We start from the raw sequence: 14,856 nt of genomic DNA, 5'->3' as shown, positions 1-14,856 counted from the left end.
TGCAGTCTACCCCCTGCCCATTTCAATACCCTTTTACTTGGGTGGGTCTGGTCCTGATCCCAAGTTTAATCTGAGAACCTACAGTCACAGATTCATTTTCTCTCAAATGGGCAGAACAAACATTAGAAGCTGCTGCTTCCATTACTCTGTTCATTGATATTTGAAAAGGCAAGATCACAGCATGTTAATGGACCCTCTTTCCAAGGCTGGCGATAACTAGGAAAATAGAACATGTGACTATTCTAACGTTTGGGGAACTTTTTCTGTTACTAACCTATGTCTGTGTGCCACTTCAAAATAAAAACAAATTGTCACCACACAACTATTAAACCATTATCCTAATTCCCTCCGACTATTTTGTATCATATTCTCAGAGTAAATTTGGAAGCTTAAGGATGCTCTGTGTGTCTTGGAGCCCCAGGGAAAACCAGAATCATTTAGCTGTCTGATAGGAAATGGAGCTGAGCAAGCCCCTTTTTCTATGAGACCAGAAAGAAGCCTGACTTTTTTCTAATTCTGATGGATATGAAGTGATGAGAAGGCAAGCTTTAAAAGGAAGGGCAAAGGGGTTTGCCTTCTGCCAGTAGATGATCATTGTATCTTGTCGCTCAGTTCTTTGCTTTCAGAAAACAGTTTTTTCAAATAATACTCAAAACAGTCTAACTTTTGCCTTTAAAAGGGAAAAAAATTTTTTTTTATTTAAAAAGGTAATGGTCTAGCACGTCCCAGTTTCAGGTTTTTCCACTCTTGCTATCAGTAGCGTTTGCTTTGGTGGGAATGGGTGTGATTGTTTATAAGTTCAGAGGTAAGCAGTAAAAAGGGTGGGACTCGTAAACTGAAATTCACTCTGGGGTGAGGTGTCACAATGCTGGCACTGGAGGTTGTGCTGGGACTTTAAGGGTGTGAGTTCAGGCTGACTCTCTGCAGTTCAGATGGCTTTAGTGGTGGCTATGGGTGGGCTTCAAAAAGAAGCTTCATCAAAGACTGCCTCTGTCCACAGAGGCAGTCTTTCATGAAAATTGTGACCTTTCCACTTTTTTTTCCAAATGGCTTTGACGGAGAGGGGGAATTCTTTTTTAAAGCAATACTTGAGAGTCTAGCTTAAGTTGCAGAAGAATTACAGAATTTGATTCCAGTAGTTCTAACCCTACTGTGCTTTAGGGTTCTTCCAGTGTACAGCCTTGGAGACTATCATTCTGATATACTCCTTCCTCTTCTAAACTAACGTCTGTGTGTACCACTTTACAATGTTAATCTTCTCTTTGGTGTTCTGGAGATTTAATCTGCCTACATTCTAATTCATGGTGTTAACTCTGTGGGAGGTTTCTGAGATTGAGATTAAGCAAATCGCATGACCGAATGGGGACTCCAGGAAGAGTCATAGTTACATCAGTTTTAGTATCTTTTAGTTTCTCTTCGCCTTTCAAAACAGGGGCCACCAAGAGAGCTTGTCTCTTAGGTTCTCATTGCCATTCTTTTTTTTTTTTTTTTTTTAATATTTATTTTATGTATTTGTTTTTTGGCCGTGCCGTGTCTTAATTGAGGCATGCAGGATCTTCATTGCAACATGCAGGCTCGGGCTTCTTAGTTGTGGCGTGCGGACTTCTTAGTTGTGGCATGCATGCAGGATCTAGTTCCCTGACCAGGGATCAAACCCGGGCCCCCTGTATTGGGAGCGCAGAGTCTTACCCACTGGACCAGCAGGGAAAGCCCCCTCATTGGCATTCTAAAACCCAGTAATTATGTGTACCACTAGAAGATTTAAGTTTAAGAGATCATCTGAGGGTCTGTTCAGAGCTTTCCTTTCCATTCTGAGAGCCACTTAAACGTGGAAATTTCAGATGCTGAAGTGCATGTTGTTGCCCAAGGGGAAATTAGCTTAGGGACATGGAGCTACTGCTTTTATCAGGAAGAGAGGAACCTGTCAAGTTTTCCCTGTAAGAGGTTCCACCGTCCACATGCTCTTAACAATGAAAATCAACAAGTGTGGCTTTTATCTATAATGACAGCAGATTGTCAGTGTTTGAGGGCTGCTCAGCTGCCATGCAATCCATCTGATCTGTTGGGTGAACTAAGAAAGAAAATAGAGGCTTCTTGTTTGAATCTTAGCCATGGAAGTAAACTAAAGATGGCTGTTCAAGTTAAAATGTTATTAGCACTGGAAGGAAAGTAAATTGACATTTTCTATGGTGGGTTGCATGACTTATTTCTGCTATATTTTTAACCGTATTCAGACATTGTCAAATATTATAGATAGCCCTGTTTTGTCAGGATGTCTCTGAGAAGTCTCAGATAATTTATTGGTCAATAGGGTTTGAAATGGAAGACCATATTTAAACTAAAGATGGTAGATATTTTTTGGCATTGACTAGGAATGCAGAACTACAGGTACATTTAACTCCAGCAGCTAGTAGAGAGTCTCTTCTGCTTGAGTCTCAGATGACATACCACACAGTTGGAGTCAGTGTCATTAAAAACCTGTCACTCAGAGCCATTCCCCTAGGCTCTGTTGACCAGGTGGTGTGGTGCTTAACACACATCTGAATCATCATTCCTCAGACAACTGGCGATGGTTGGCGTCACTGCCTGGTCCTGGCTTGGACCAGCCTGCAAATAATCTTTCTAAAAGCTAAATGGAGAGGAGGAAAAAAAAAATTCCTCAGAGACTTGGAAAGGTCACAAGTGACGTCACGGAAGAGTAGATGATATACTCTCAAAGGTGAGCTATATACCACTTGCCTTGAATTTTCTTGTGGCAGTGCCTCCTGTGGTGATCTGTGGGGAGAGGCCGCATTTGCCAGAGTTCAGACTGAGTTCATCTCGTACCTTTTTATAGTACTTTTGAGCACACTGAAACAAGGTTAGAATATTAATTCAGCCTGCTCCTCTCCAGCTGTGCCACCATAAAGAGGCTGCAGCTCCTGCAGCAGGCTTCCTATACTATGGAAAGAAACTAATTGCCGGTTACAGGCTGAAGCTGACAGGCTGCTCTTTCCCCGGCAGCCACTGAAAGTAACTTTTAAAAATCATTATTATTACTAAGCATTTATAGCCCGCTTTTGTGTTTTCCAAGTGCCTCATAATCATTTCTATTTGCTCTTCTTATTGATGTCCCTGAGAGGCAAGTTAATATTGTTATGTCCGCATGTCACACGTGACAGACCAGAGGAACAGAGGATTAGGTAATCAGCTCCTTGGTACCATCTGTGATCTGCTTTAGGCATCCTCAAAGCAGAAACTGAGGTGTGCACTCTGTTCCTAAGCTCACTGAGCCCATTTCCTCACTGCTTCCTTACTTTGGTGTATGAGTATTATGGTTTTTATACTTTTTTGACTGCAATTTACAGTAAGAGATATATCTTACATAGTGTATACACACAATACATAAAACTGAAAGTTTCAGGAAACATTACTTACTCTTCATGAGACGCACTATGACATTTTCTATTCTATTTTTTATGCCAGTTTCAACCCACTAAATTAATTTTAAGAAACACCAGTTGGTCGTGACCCACGGCTTTTAAAACCACCATGTGTTAGGAGGTACTTGAGGCTGAAGAATACACATGGTGTGTTCGCCTGGAGCATCAGTTTTATTTAAAGGAAAATGGAGAAACACATTTTCATATTAAAACACGTGGATTCATTATGGAATAGCATGGAACTTCAAAGAAATTTTGTTCTTATGATGGGCTACTTCATATTATGCCCCTAATCCTGATCCTCACCCCTACCTCCACCCCACTATATATGTCCATTCTTTCCTCCTCTGTTAAGGGAAGTACACTGGAAAAAACTTGAGAAGTCCTGTCCTTTTGGAAACTTTAGACCAAGTTCATATCTTGTCTAAACCCAAATGGCTGTCAGGAACTTTGAGTAGTGTATTTTACAGTCATTATTCTTATTGAGCCCTTACTCTGTGCCAGTCACTGTTTTAGAAACTGAGAATACAGTAGTGAACAAGAGACAAAAATCCCTTCCCTTGTGAAACTTACATTTTACTCGAGGTGAATTATGTGGCACAGGGACAGGCAGTGCACCAACAAATAAGTAAAATAATATGTTAGATAAGAGCAGTGGAGAAAAAGCAGAGGTTGGGATAGGGAGTCCTAGAGTTGGAGGTTGGGTGGTATAATTTTATAAACACGTTGGTCATGGAAGACCTACGTGAGAAGATAATATTTGATTTAAAGCAAAGACCTAAAGGAGGCCAGAATGGGCCTTGCACATTTCTGGTGGAAGAGAATTCCAAGCAGAAGAAACAACAAAGGCAAAAAGCTGTGAGATAGGAGCATGCCTGGTATGTGCAGGGCACAACAGCAGGCTCCTGTGGCTGACGGGAGAGTCATAGCATATGACAACAGAGAGGTAAGGGACATCCAACTATAGGCAGTTGTAAGTTTGGGAAGTCATTGAAAGTTTGAGCAGGGAAGTATTTATGAATTGATCTACATTTTAAGATCACTCTGCCGTGTTGACAGTAGACTGGGAAGCTAGGTGGGGAGGGTGGGGAGAGACAAGTGCAGAAGCAGGGACACCATAAAAAGCTTGGCAGTGTTTCATATTACTGAGTTTGGAAAGTCAGCAGGAGGTTCCATTTAGGGATGAGATGGGGAGATCAAGAATTTGGTTTTGGGCATGTTCATTTTCAGATATCTGTTAGTAGTTATCCAAGTAGAGATACTAAGTAGGCAGTTGGATATATATGTGATAATTGATTTACCATAGGCAAGCTAGACATTGATGTTAAAGCTCTTGGAAAATACTTCTCCAGCTTGTCTGGATTATGTCTTTCTGTTCTGTACCTGTTGGGATGGTGAATTTCAAAATAAGAAACCAAAGAACTCCCCTCTCTCCCGCTGAAGCGGTCAATATCATACTCTAAGGTTTACTCAGTTCTGTTTAAGAGAGCCGCCGTCTGGGGACTTGCCTGGTGGCGCAGTGGTTAAGAATTCTGCCAATGCAGGGGACACGGGTTCGAGCCCTGGTCCGGGAAGATCCCACGTGCCGCGGAGAAGCTAAGCCTGTGCACCACAACTACCGAGCCTATGCTCTAGAGCCCGCGAGCCACAACTACTGAGCCCACGTGCCACAACTACTGAAGACCGCGCACCTAGAGCCCGTGCTCTGCAACAAGAGAAGCCACTGCAATGAGAAGCCTGCACACTGCAACGAAGAGTAGCCCCGGCTCGCCGCAACTAGAGAAAGCCTGCGCGCAGCAAGGAAGACCCAACGCAGCCCAAAATAAATAAATAAAACTTTAAAAAGAGAGAGAGCTGCCGTCTGGATTGGAATTGGACTGGCTTCATACTGTGTTTTCCTTGAATCTTTTTTGCTGAGACTCCTGAAGAGTTATTGGCATATCCTTGGAGAATCTAATATTCTTTGGGTTGCGATCTACTGCCTATGTTACTCTTCCTCAACATCTAAATATTATTTTAGCCCAGTGAATTTGAAACCAAAAGAGCCCACGTATCATTCTGTCCCCCAATCCTTGCCTCATCAAGTATCTCTGTGCCTAATGAACCATGTTACTGGTGAAATTATGGGGTTTTTAAAATAAATTTATTTATTTGTTTATTTATTTATGGCTGCGTTGGGTCTTCGTTGCTGTGCGCAGGCTTTCTCTAATTGCGTCGAGTGGGGGCTACTCTTGGTTGTGGTGCGCGGGCTTATTCCGGTGGCTTTTCTTGTTGCGGGGCATGGGCTCTAGGCACATGGGCTTCAGTAGTTGTGGCACGTGGGCTCAGTATTTGTGGCACACGGGCTTCAGTAGTTGTGGCTCGCGGGCTCTAGAGCGCAGGCTCAGTAGTTGTGGCGCATGGGCTTAGTTGCTCCACGGCATGTGGGATCTTCCCGGACCAGGGCTCGAACCCGTGTCCCCTGCATTGGCAGGTGGATTCTTTTTTTTTTTTTTAATTTTATTTATTTATTTATTTATGGCTGTGTTGGGTCTTCGTTTCTGTGCGAGGGCTTTCTCCAGTTGTGGCAAGCGGGGGCCACTCTTCATCGCGGTGCGCGGGCCTCTCACTATCGCGGCCTCTCTTGTTGCGGAGCACAGGCTCCAGACGCGCAGGCTCGGTAATTGTGGCTCACGGGCCTAGTTGCTCCGCGGCATGTGGGATCTTCCCAGACCAGGGCTCGAACCCGTGTCCCCTGCATTAGCAGGCAGACTCTCAACCACTGCGCCACCAGGGAAGCCCGGCAGGTGGATTCTTAACCACTGTGCCACCAGGGAAGTCCCTGAAATTATGTTTTGCATATGAACGATGTACAGGTTAAAAAGAAAAAAAAAAAAAAAAAGGTTGAGAAACCAGTGTTTCCTTCCATTAGCTCAACTTCTTCCCCTTAAATTTCATGCAGCAAATACTTATTGAGTCACTAGTATGCGAGTGAAGATGAGAGCCCCTGTACTGAGAGATCATTGTGTTGTGGGTGAGGCAGAGATAAACAATTATTTATTCTATATAGAGGTGCATGGAGTGGGTGCTACGGAGAGGAACTAGAGCCTTCCTGAGAAATCCTTGTCAAGCTTGAACTAAATCTTCAGATTAAATAGATATTTTCCAGACAGATAAAGTTTTAGGAGAAGAACATATTAAGCAGAAAGAACAACATCTGACAAGAAACAGCGTGTCAGTTTCAGTGTTTGGGGAGCAAGAAGTAATTCTGATGTGCTTAAAGTTAAGGAAATAGGCTGGAGAGGTAGGCAGGGCCCAGATCCAAGGGAACCATATATATTTGAAATAAATGCAGTCCTAGCCAAGAGTAAAAGTTTGAGAGCTGCAAAATGCAGATTTTGAAAATCTAATGTAAAAGAGATGAAACGCTTCTTCACTGATCTCTTGTTAGCATAGTTGTAATACTACATTTGAGCATGTGTAAGATGTCAGTTAAGTCTAATATGGTTTTCCTTAATTATGAAAAATTCTGAGTAAAAAGGTAAAGCAGAAAATGGTGAAAGAAGAGGGAACTTTTCTTTGAGAAACATTTGTTAATAGTACTTAATTGTAAGTCAGGCACCATTATAAGTGCTTTGCAAACATTTACTCGTTAGCCTCATAACAACCCCGTGCATTTGGTCCTGTTGTTATCTCCATCCTTCAGACCGGAGAGTGAGCTGAGTACTACTGCCTAAAGTCACACAGCTAGTAAGTAACAGAGTCAGCATTTGAAATCAGGTGGTCTGGTCTGGTTCCCAGGTCCGTGTTCAGAGCCACTGTGTCTGCTGCCTCTGATTTGGGTGTCCCAGCTTCTCAGAGAATTATTCTAGAGCAGAAGTCCAGGGATAGTCTTCAGGGTGTCCTGAAACCCCTGAAGTTTTTGTGGAAACGTTGCACGTACGGTTTTCAGAAAGAAGGTCCCTGACTTTCATCTGTTTGTCAAAAGGGTCCTTGGGGCAGAATGGTTTTAGCACTGCTGACCTAGAAGAGCTTTTCATGTCTTTTCCATTGTTAAAGGGCTTCAGTTGGAATAAGGATTCCCTCAGAAGAACGATCTATTTATAAGCCCATGCAGACTTCTTAGGTAACATTGTTCTAAATTAATTACTTGTCTGGTTGATCTTCCTAGGAACTTTTTCCAAAATATATAGGATGGAGTCCCGGATTCTGTTTTGAGAAATCTCTCCAGATGATTCTAATATAAGTCTTTGGTTGAGAACCACTAATATTATCTCTTGGAGGACATGTGACCCACACTAGCCCACTTGAACCACTTCCAGTTTTCACTTCTAAATGCCCTTTACAGAGCCTGGCACTCCCTCAAGGTCTTCTTGGTGCCCTTATTTGAAATAAGAGTTCCCATTCTCTCATTGCTGAGTACCAGATGAATTAGAAAATACCTTCTTCCCAGAAGCCCACAGCTGGTATAGATCTTTTGAAGTGGTGCTCTAGTACATCTTAAAGAATGTCTAAGGTCCCTCTTTCCTGAGGCTAGTTACTCTGCTTGTATTCACCAGACTCTAGCTTTTTGAGACTCCTGCTGTCTCAGCATTTTGGGCATCTGATTATGTGATATAGGTCAGAAACTCCTGGGTGTGGGTCATTGAAAGGTTAAATGTACAAGTTACAAGGAAAGTAATTTGATGAATTCTTATAGGAAAGAGGGCAGAAAGATATCAAGTAGACATACCCAAATCAAATTTTGGAAGATGAAATAAAGGTACTATTTTAGGTGGGGAAGGGACTTCCCTGGTGGCGCAGTGGTTAAGAAACCACCTGCCAATGCAGGGGACATGGGTTCGGGCCCTGGTCTGGGAAGATCCCACATGCCACGGAGAATCTAAGCCCATGCACCACAACTACTGAGCCTGCGCTCTAGAGCCCACGTGCCTAGAGCTCATGCTCCGCAACGAAGAGAAGCCCGCCCACCACAACGAAGAGTAGCCCCCGCTTGCCGCAACTAGAGAAGGCCCATGCGCAGCAACGAAGACCCAATGCAGACAAAAAAAAAAAAAAAGGTGGGGAAGATGAGTTGATAACAAATGTAAAAGAACTGGAAGTACTTCGGAAAGAGGATATTTCAATCTCAATGTGCTGTTGAAGTATAGACATTTGCCCCAAGAAGGGGCGGGGAGAGAATAGTGGTGCTGGATAAGCACTTTTTACCTTGATTTTCTTAGAGAGAAATAGACATGGTTACTGATTATAAAACTCACCTAGAGAAATGGTTTTCTGCAGTGCCAAGAGCATAGATAGGAAAGTCACCAGTGACAGAAACCAGTGGGAAGTGGTAGTTTCGAGCAGTTCTTCTACTCTCCCCTCTTACAGTATATGGCTCTTATAATCTGCCACAGTGGAGTCTGCCTGTTTCTGAATAGAGAAACCAATCAGTGTTGCCCCTGAACACAAGTACTTATTATAGCTTTTTAAAAAATATGAACAGCATGCTCTGGATTGAATGGGCCATGGTAGAATCACAGCCTGCCCAAATCCAGAAGTTTGTATTGTGAGAAGAAAACTCATTTCTTCATTTGTTCAAAGACTTTTCCTTCCGAGAGTCATCAGATTTACGAGTGTTTGACCCAACAAGCTTTTCCAGCCTTATGACTTAGGAAAGTAAGATTTTATAAAAGAAAGCGCTTTAAAACTGATATCTGAAAAAAGATAAGGGGCAGTATGCCACCAGTTATTGTGGAGAGAAAAAAACCAAGGTTTAGAGTCAATTTTGCATTTGCATCCCGGTTCTTCTGTGTACTGACAGTGTGATACTGGATGTTACTTAAGCTTTCTGAACCTCAGTTCCTCATCTGTAAAATGAGAGGGGAGTAACAGTACTTTGTTTGGGATAGTTATAATGAGGATTAGAAATATTGTCATTAATAGGTACTTAGTAAGTGGTAGCAGAAACTACTATTAAAACAACTGACTAGATGTCGCAGGTATAGAATTTGTGCCTTGAATTCATCCCTCCTGGGGCCCCTCCTGGAGCAAGGCAGAGTTGCAGGCTGTCCACGGTGCTCTTGACAGTGGAGTGAATAAGGACATGCTTTGCAGTGTATGGGCTGGTATGTCTTGATTTGGGGTTTCCTGCCCTGTCTAAAAGAGGAAGGAGGGACTTCCCTGGCCGTCCACTGGTTAAGGTTCTGCGCTTCCAATGCAAGGGGCGCGGGTTTGATCCCTGGTCGGGGAACTAAGATCCCACATGACGTGCAGTGAGGCTAAATAAATAAATAAATAAATAAATAACAGATTTTTGGGACTTCCCTGGTGGTCCAGTGACTAAGGCTCCGTGCTCCCAATGCAGGGGGCCCAGGTTTGATCCCTGGTCAGGGAACTAGATCCCACGTGCCGCAACTAACTAAGACCCAGCGCAACCAAATAAATAAATATTTAAAAATAAATAAATAAAAGAGGAAGGAAATTGGGTGATATATTTCTAGACACATAACTGTTCTTTCCCTCCTACCTGGCTTCTTATGATGTCCTAATTTTCCCTTGCTACTTTCCTGGCAGGTGGCTGTGAAAAACAATATTGATGTCTTCTACTTCAGCTGCCTCATCCCACTCAACGTGCTTTTTGTAGAAGATGGCAAAATGGGTAAGTATGTCCTCCTGTCCTGCCAAATATACCTTTGCCCTTCCTCTGAATGTGTCAGGCAGAGCATAGCCCCAGAAGGACAAGTTATTTTGAGGTTTAAAAAAATGGAGGAAGGCTATTCTAAAGCTCTAATAATTGCTAATTATATATTCTCCTGAGTCACAGTTGATCTTGCTTTGCTGTTGGTCTCCAAGTCACAATGCCCATTATCCGAGTAAGCCAGTCACCACAGCATACAGAGTAAGTGGCTTGGTGACAAGTAGATGTGGATTTGAATCTCAGCTTGGCTGTTTACTAGCTATGTGACTGTAGCAAGGTGCTTAATTTTTTTGAGTTTCAGTTTCCAAGTTTACAAAGCAGAAATAGTTTTTATAATGACTTGAGATAATACATGGAAATTCAGCACTTAGCCCTGTCCTGAGTTCTTACTGTCTCAAGATAAGAATTCAATAATTTGTGATAAATCTATTGGTATTCCCCATGTGGTTGTTGATATTTCTCTCTTCCCTTACTTAGGAAACCACCATCTAATAAAACTAGCTTGTAGTGATACATATGAAGTTGTATTGGCACTTAACACTGGTTTCATTCTTACAGTAGCTGTTTGGGTAGGGTAGGCGGATGTAATAATATATGATGAAATTAAGAATCAGAAAGTTCACAAGACTTACCAAAGTCACCCAAATAGGAAAACACTGGAGGTAAAACTAAACCCTAGATGTAGACTCTTTTCCAGTGTATCTTAGTGCTACTCATGAGGGCTTAATTGACCTGGAGTGTAGCACCTCTGCATAGCTAAGAGGTGACTCCAGTCCCAGGCTACTGCTGGCTGTACTGCTAGAGCCAGCACTCCAAAGGAGAAATGGTACAAGGGCTTAGATGTCAGAATATTGACAGATTGTACACATCCTTCCTTTCTCTCTGCTTCCCCGTACAGAGCGCCAGGTCTTCCTTGCAACATGGAAGGATATTCCCAATGAAAATGAACTTCAGTTTCAGATTAAGGAATGTCATTTAAATGCTGGTGAGTGATGACTCTAAATTTCATTTTCATCTTAGTGCATTAAATTAGATATTTGAAAATTTTGTCTTTTCTTTACCTATCTTTTCACATCTACCTTATTTCTAGTGAGTATATGGTATTACTATGCAAACTTCTCTTTAAAAACTTGGGATGTTTTGATGTAGGTACTAGATTACTTACAAACTAACAGATTTAAGAAAAGAACTAGAATGGATCCACCCACCCAATTCTCTAGTAGTTGAACATGTATGAGTCATGTTACTTGAACATTCTAAGCATTAGGTAATTGAAGTGGCACTTGAAGATATGCACTCTCCCCAAAATTAAAAGGACTGTTTGTCATTTTACGTCAGCCTTCAGTAGTGGCTCTTTCTGAGATCCTTATTTGGAATCCTGTGTTTACTAGTAAATAAGACTACATCATAGTTGATTAAAGCCTAGTTGGTAGCCTTTTTCTTTCTTGCCTTGTGTCAGCTTTCATATGGTTATACTGACCTCTTTAATCACCATGAAAAAGCTCCAGCCCCCTTAGTAGTTAGTTTTATTACTGTACTAGAACATCAAACGGGGAACCCAGGAGGAGAAACAAGAGCAGCTGACAGTGCCTAGGGCTTTGTTTCACTGAAGCATCCTCAGGAGTGGAAGGAGCCTTCAGCTGTTCAGGGTCTTGCCTTTGTTCCAGTCTCTCTTTAAGGTTAGTATAAGGCCTTATGAAATGAAAGGCATTTGAATGAAAGTGAGCCTTGGTGCTGTTGGGTGCCGCCTCTTTTCCTCTTTTCTTCATTCACCCGTCATTTCCTCCTTCTGGCTGCCGCCCTCCCACTGTAGCTGGAGCATTGAGTGGGGGAAAGAGGCAGTACAGCAGTACAGAAAGAAAAAAAAAACAACTCACTGTCTTCTCAGCTCAACTTGTTCTTTAAAAAGTTTTTTTGCGGGGAGTGGGAGTGCTCTATGATGCATTCCTCCTCTGTGTTCAGACAAGTCTTTTCTTACAGGGCTTCTCCTGAGCCCTTGGAGAGGTGTTTGAGGAGATAGTTTTCTGTAATGTCCACTGTCGCTACTAGTTTGTCGATTCTCTTCAGGAATACCACACACATATCTGCCTTCTTTTGAACATATTCTTGGTCTAGGTTTCTCAGCCTTACTGGTTATGTAGTTATTAAACAAAACCAGATTTTTGCTGAGTTTTCACAAAAAAGTCATACTTAAATTGAGCTGCTTTTTATGCCATATTCTAGGTAGGTGACGGTGTTCTCTCTCTCCTAGGCTTACTGGTTAGTTACCACAAGCCTCATTTGATGAGTTGGGAGGTTGGGCAGTTTTCCGTTGTGTAAGCTGTTTTTCAGGAAGCTTCAGGTGCAGAATCTGCAGTGGTTCATGGCGAGAGTTATAGTCACCCTTGTGTAGTCAGTCCCAGGACATTTCATTTATTATGCTCCTGAGAACACTTGTCCCTCAGAAAAGGGTTCTGTGGTCAAAAAGGTTGGAAAATACAGTGTATGATGTGCCTGTCTTGGGTGAGCACATGAGCACACTAGAAGCTGAGGCTTCCTGCATCGAGGAGACCAGTCTAACTCAACATTAACTGAATTTTTTCACTGTGGAATTTAAAGTCACAAAATGCTTATTATTAACGTCTTATGGAACACCAGCGTTCCTTGAACATGCACGATCTGGGAAACTCTGGCCTATAGAGAGCAGAGAAAGGCCAGAGTAATTGGAAAGCAGATTTGGTTTCAGAGGTCTGGTGTGAAAGGGACATGCTTTTTCAAAAAAGAAAATGGAAGTTTGGATGATTGAGGGCTTTACTGTGGCCTGTCAGAGTTATAGAAAAGATCCCCCTGCTTCCAGATTGGGGTTCTGAACCCTTATTGAACCTTGGTGTACATTTGTGATCTTGCCCAAAGAAGGGGTGTCTGGTCTTGCTCCCAAAGGGTCTTTGTCTTCTGATATAAACTGGAACAGTTTCCCAAAGCAAATTCAGTTTTGATCAGTTCTGCCGTGGCCTCATGCCAGTTCCTCCCTGCCTCGGGTGCTCCAAATACCAGCAAATCAGTTTTCCAGTGACACACAGTGCAGCACGTGGCAGTGCAGCACGTGGAGCAGAGGGGAAAACAGCCACTTCGTTTTCTCCAGGAGCCCGAGGCCATCGTTTCCCACACTGAATCATTGCTAATCGCTTACAAGACCACTTCCTGCAACTAATCCTTTCTAGCTTTTCCTCTGCCTCCACCCCAAGGTCTGGAGTACCCTGGCCTTTACATTTCCTTCCAGTCTGAGAGCTCTATTAACATGAACATTTTCAGGTTTAGTGCCTTCTGATTCAACACCCTGGGTCTAGCTGAGAGCTAAAAATACCATCCTTCCCAGCTGATCTGTCCTAATCACAATAGCACCAAGGCTTTAAATAGCTTTTTTGTGCCAGAGTAGACATTTGACAGATGGAGCTAACACTCTGAGGGCAACAGGAAGTCGCAGGCTTAAAGGGCTGACCACCTAGCGTTGAGCTTTTACTTTTGCTCTTCCATTTCTTCTAGAGATGAAAGAAGAAAAGAAACCCTCTTCCTAAGCCTTAATCATTTATCAGTTCTTAATAGAAAGGTGTATATGATGGGGTGCTTATGGTGCCACTAGTTGTGTAAATACTAGAAAATATTAGATCAGAAAGGCACCAATGTATGGGTCTCCCTGCTTCCTAGCACTGGTCATCTCTACTGGCGTCAAGCGGTCTGTATGAATCTGTTTTACAGCTTATATTACAGCTGTATTTGGGCTTAGTACATGTCTGGGACCACTATCTTAAGTATACAAGAAGTAGTTGCATCTCCAGCCATATCCAGAAAGGAATCTTTCTGGCAAGCAGTCTACAAACCTGTTTTTTAAATTAAGTGTTTATTATACTGTGAAAAGCTCAGAGACATGTTGTATCTATATTCACTAGTTGGGCTCTCTAGTAAGGGACAAATATTTCTTCTGCCACAGGGACTAGGTGAGGATGAGTTCTGTTTCTTTGTTTTGTCGTGGTTCTCCCCATCCCTCAGAACATTTCATAAATGCAAATGCTTTGCCAGCCAGCACTTAAATATAGTTTGGTTGTTCACATGGTACAAAGTGTTCTTTTCAGCAGGCATAATGGTTTTGAACTTCCTGATGAGTATGTGCCACAGCCAGGACCCATGCATGTACAGATCCCCCTTCCCACTCACTGTGTACCTTCTTCACCCTTACGGCTGCTGGAAGAGGTGCGACCTTAGCTTAAGTAGGAAAATGAAGGGGGGAAGACCACATTCACACCTTCTAAGACTTTAGGCCTCAGGCCCAAAGCCAGATTTGAGGTAGGAGACAAATGAACCAAAAGAAATCACACCTTGATGCAGTTGTAACCATATTTGACCATCTTTTAAAACTCTGTCCTTTAGGGCAAATCTCAGTGTCTTAACATTGCATTGTCATTCTCAGTCTCACAACTGTAAGATTCCATCATGTTTCCCAGGAGTTCAGGTATATTTAAAACAACAACAACAACAACTACAAAAAACTGACATCTTGTAAAGAAGTCTGTCCCAGTCTGACAAGGAAGCCTCCTTAACATTGGCTCGCATTGCCATTCTTAATAGGTTCATTTAGCAGAGTCTGATTATCCTGCCATCTACATACCCTCTAGCTCAAACCTAATAGCGAAGGTTTATGAAAATTGACTCACACATACTTATGTTATAGAACCCTCCTCCCTCCATTCAGTCTTCTGATAGAAATCATGATACAGCCATTTAGTAGGAGCAGAGCCAGGT

The 14,856-nt window shown here is 42.5% G+C and overlaps 2 protein-coding genes across 5 annotated transcripts in view; one reads left to right on the top strand and one right to left on the bottom strand.

Annotated features, from left to right (window-relative positions):
* HEATR9 (HEAT repeat containing 9) overlaps positions 1-14,856 on the bottom strand; it is a 324,842-nt gene that overhangs the window by 177,273 nt on the left and 132,713 nt on the right. The window lies entirely within an intron of this gene.
* Positions 1-14,856, top strand: part of AP2B1 (adaptor related protein complex 2 subunit beta 1) — a 119,106-nt gene that overhangs the window by 96,021 nt on the left and 8,229 nt on the right. For all 4 annotated transcript variants that reach the window (XM_082373935.1, XM_082373934.1, XM_082373937.1 and 1 more), the window contains 2 exons: positions 9,957-10,041; positions 10,979-11,065. In XM_082373935.1, coding sequence (XP_082230061.1) covers positions 9,957-10,041; positions 10,979-11,065 — 172 coding nt within the window. The remainder of the gene's footprint in view (positions 1-9,956; positions 10,042-10,978; positions 11,066-14,856) is intronic.

The sequence above is a fragment of the Balaenoptera borealis genome (genome assembly GCF_965194805.1).
Source record: "Balaenoptera borealis genome assembly, chromosome: 20".
Classification (NCBI taxonomy): domain Eukaryota; kingdom Metazoa; phylum Chordata; class Mammalia; order Artiodactyla; family Balaenopteridae; genus Balaenoptera; species Balaenoptera borealis.
The sequence above is the reverse complement of the archived record's forward strand: the minus strand, read 5'-3'. Positions and strand labels throughout refer to the sequence as shown.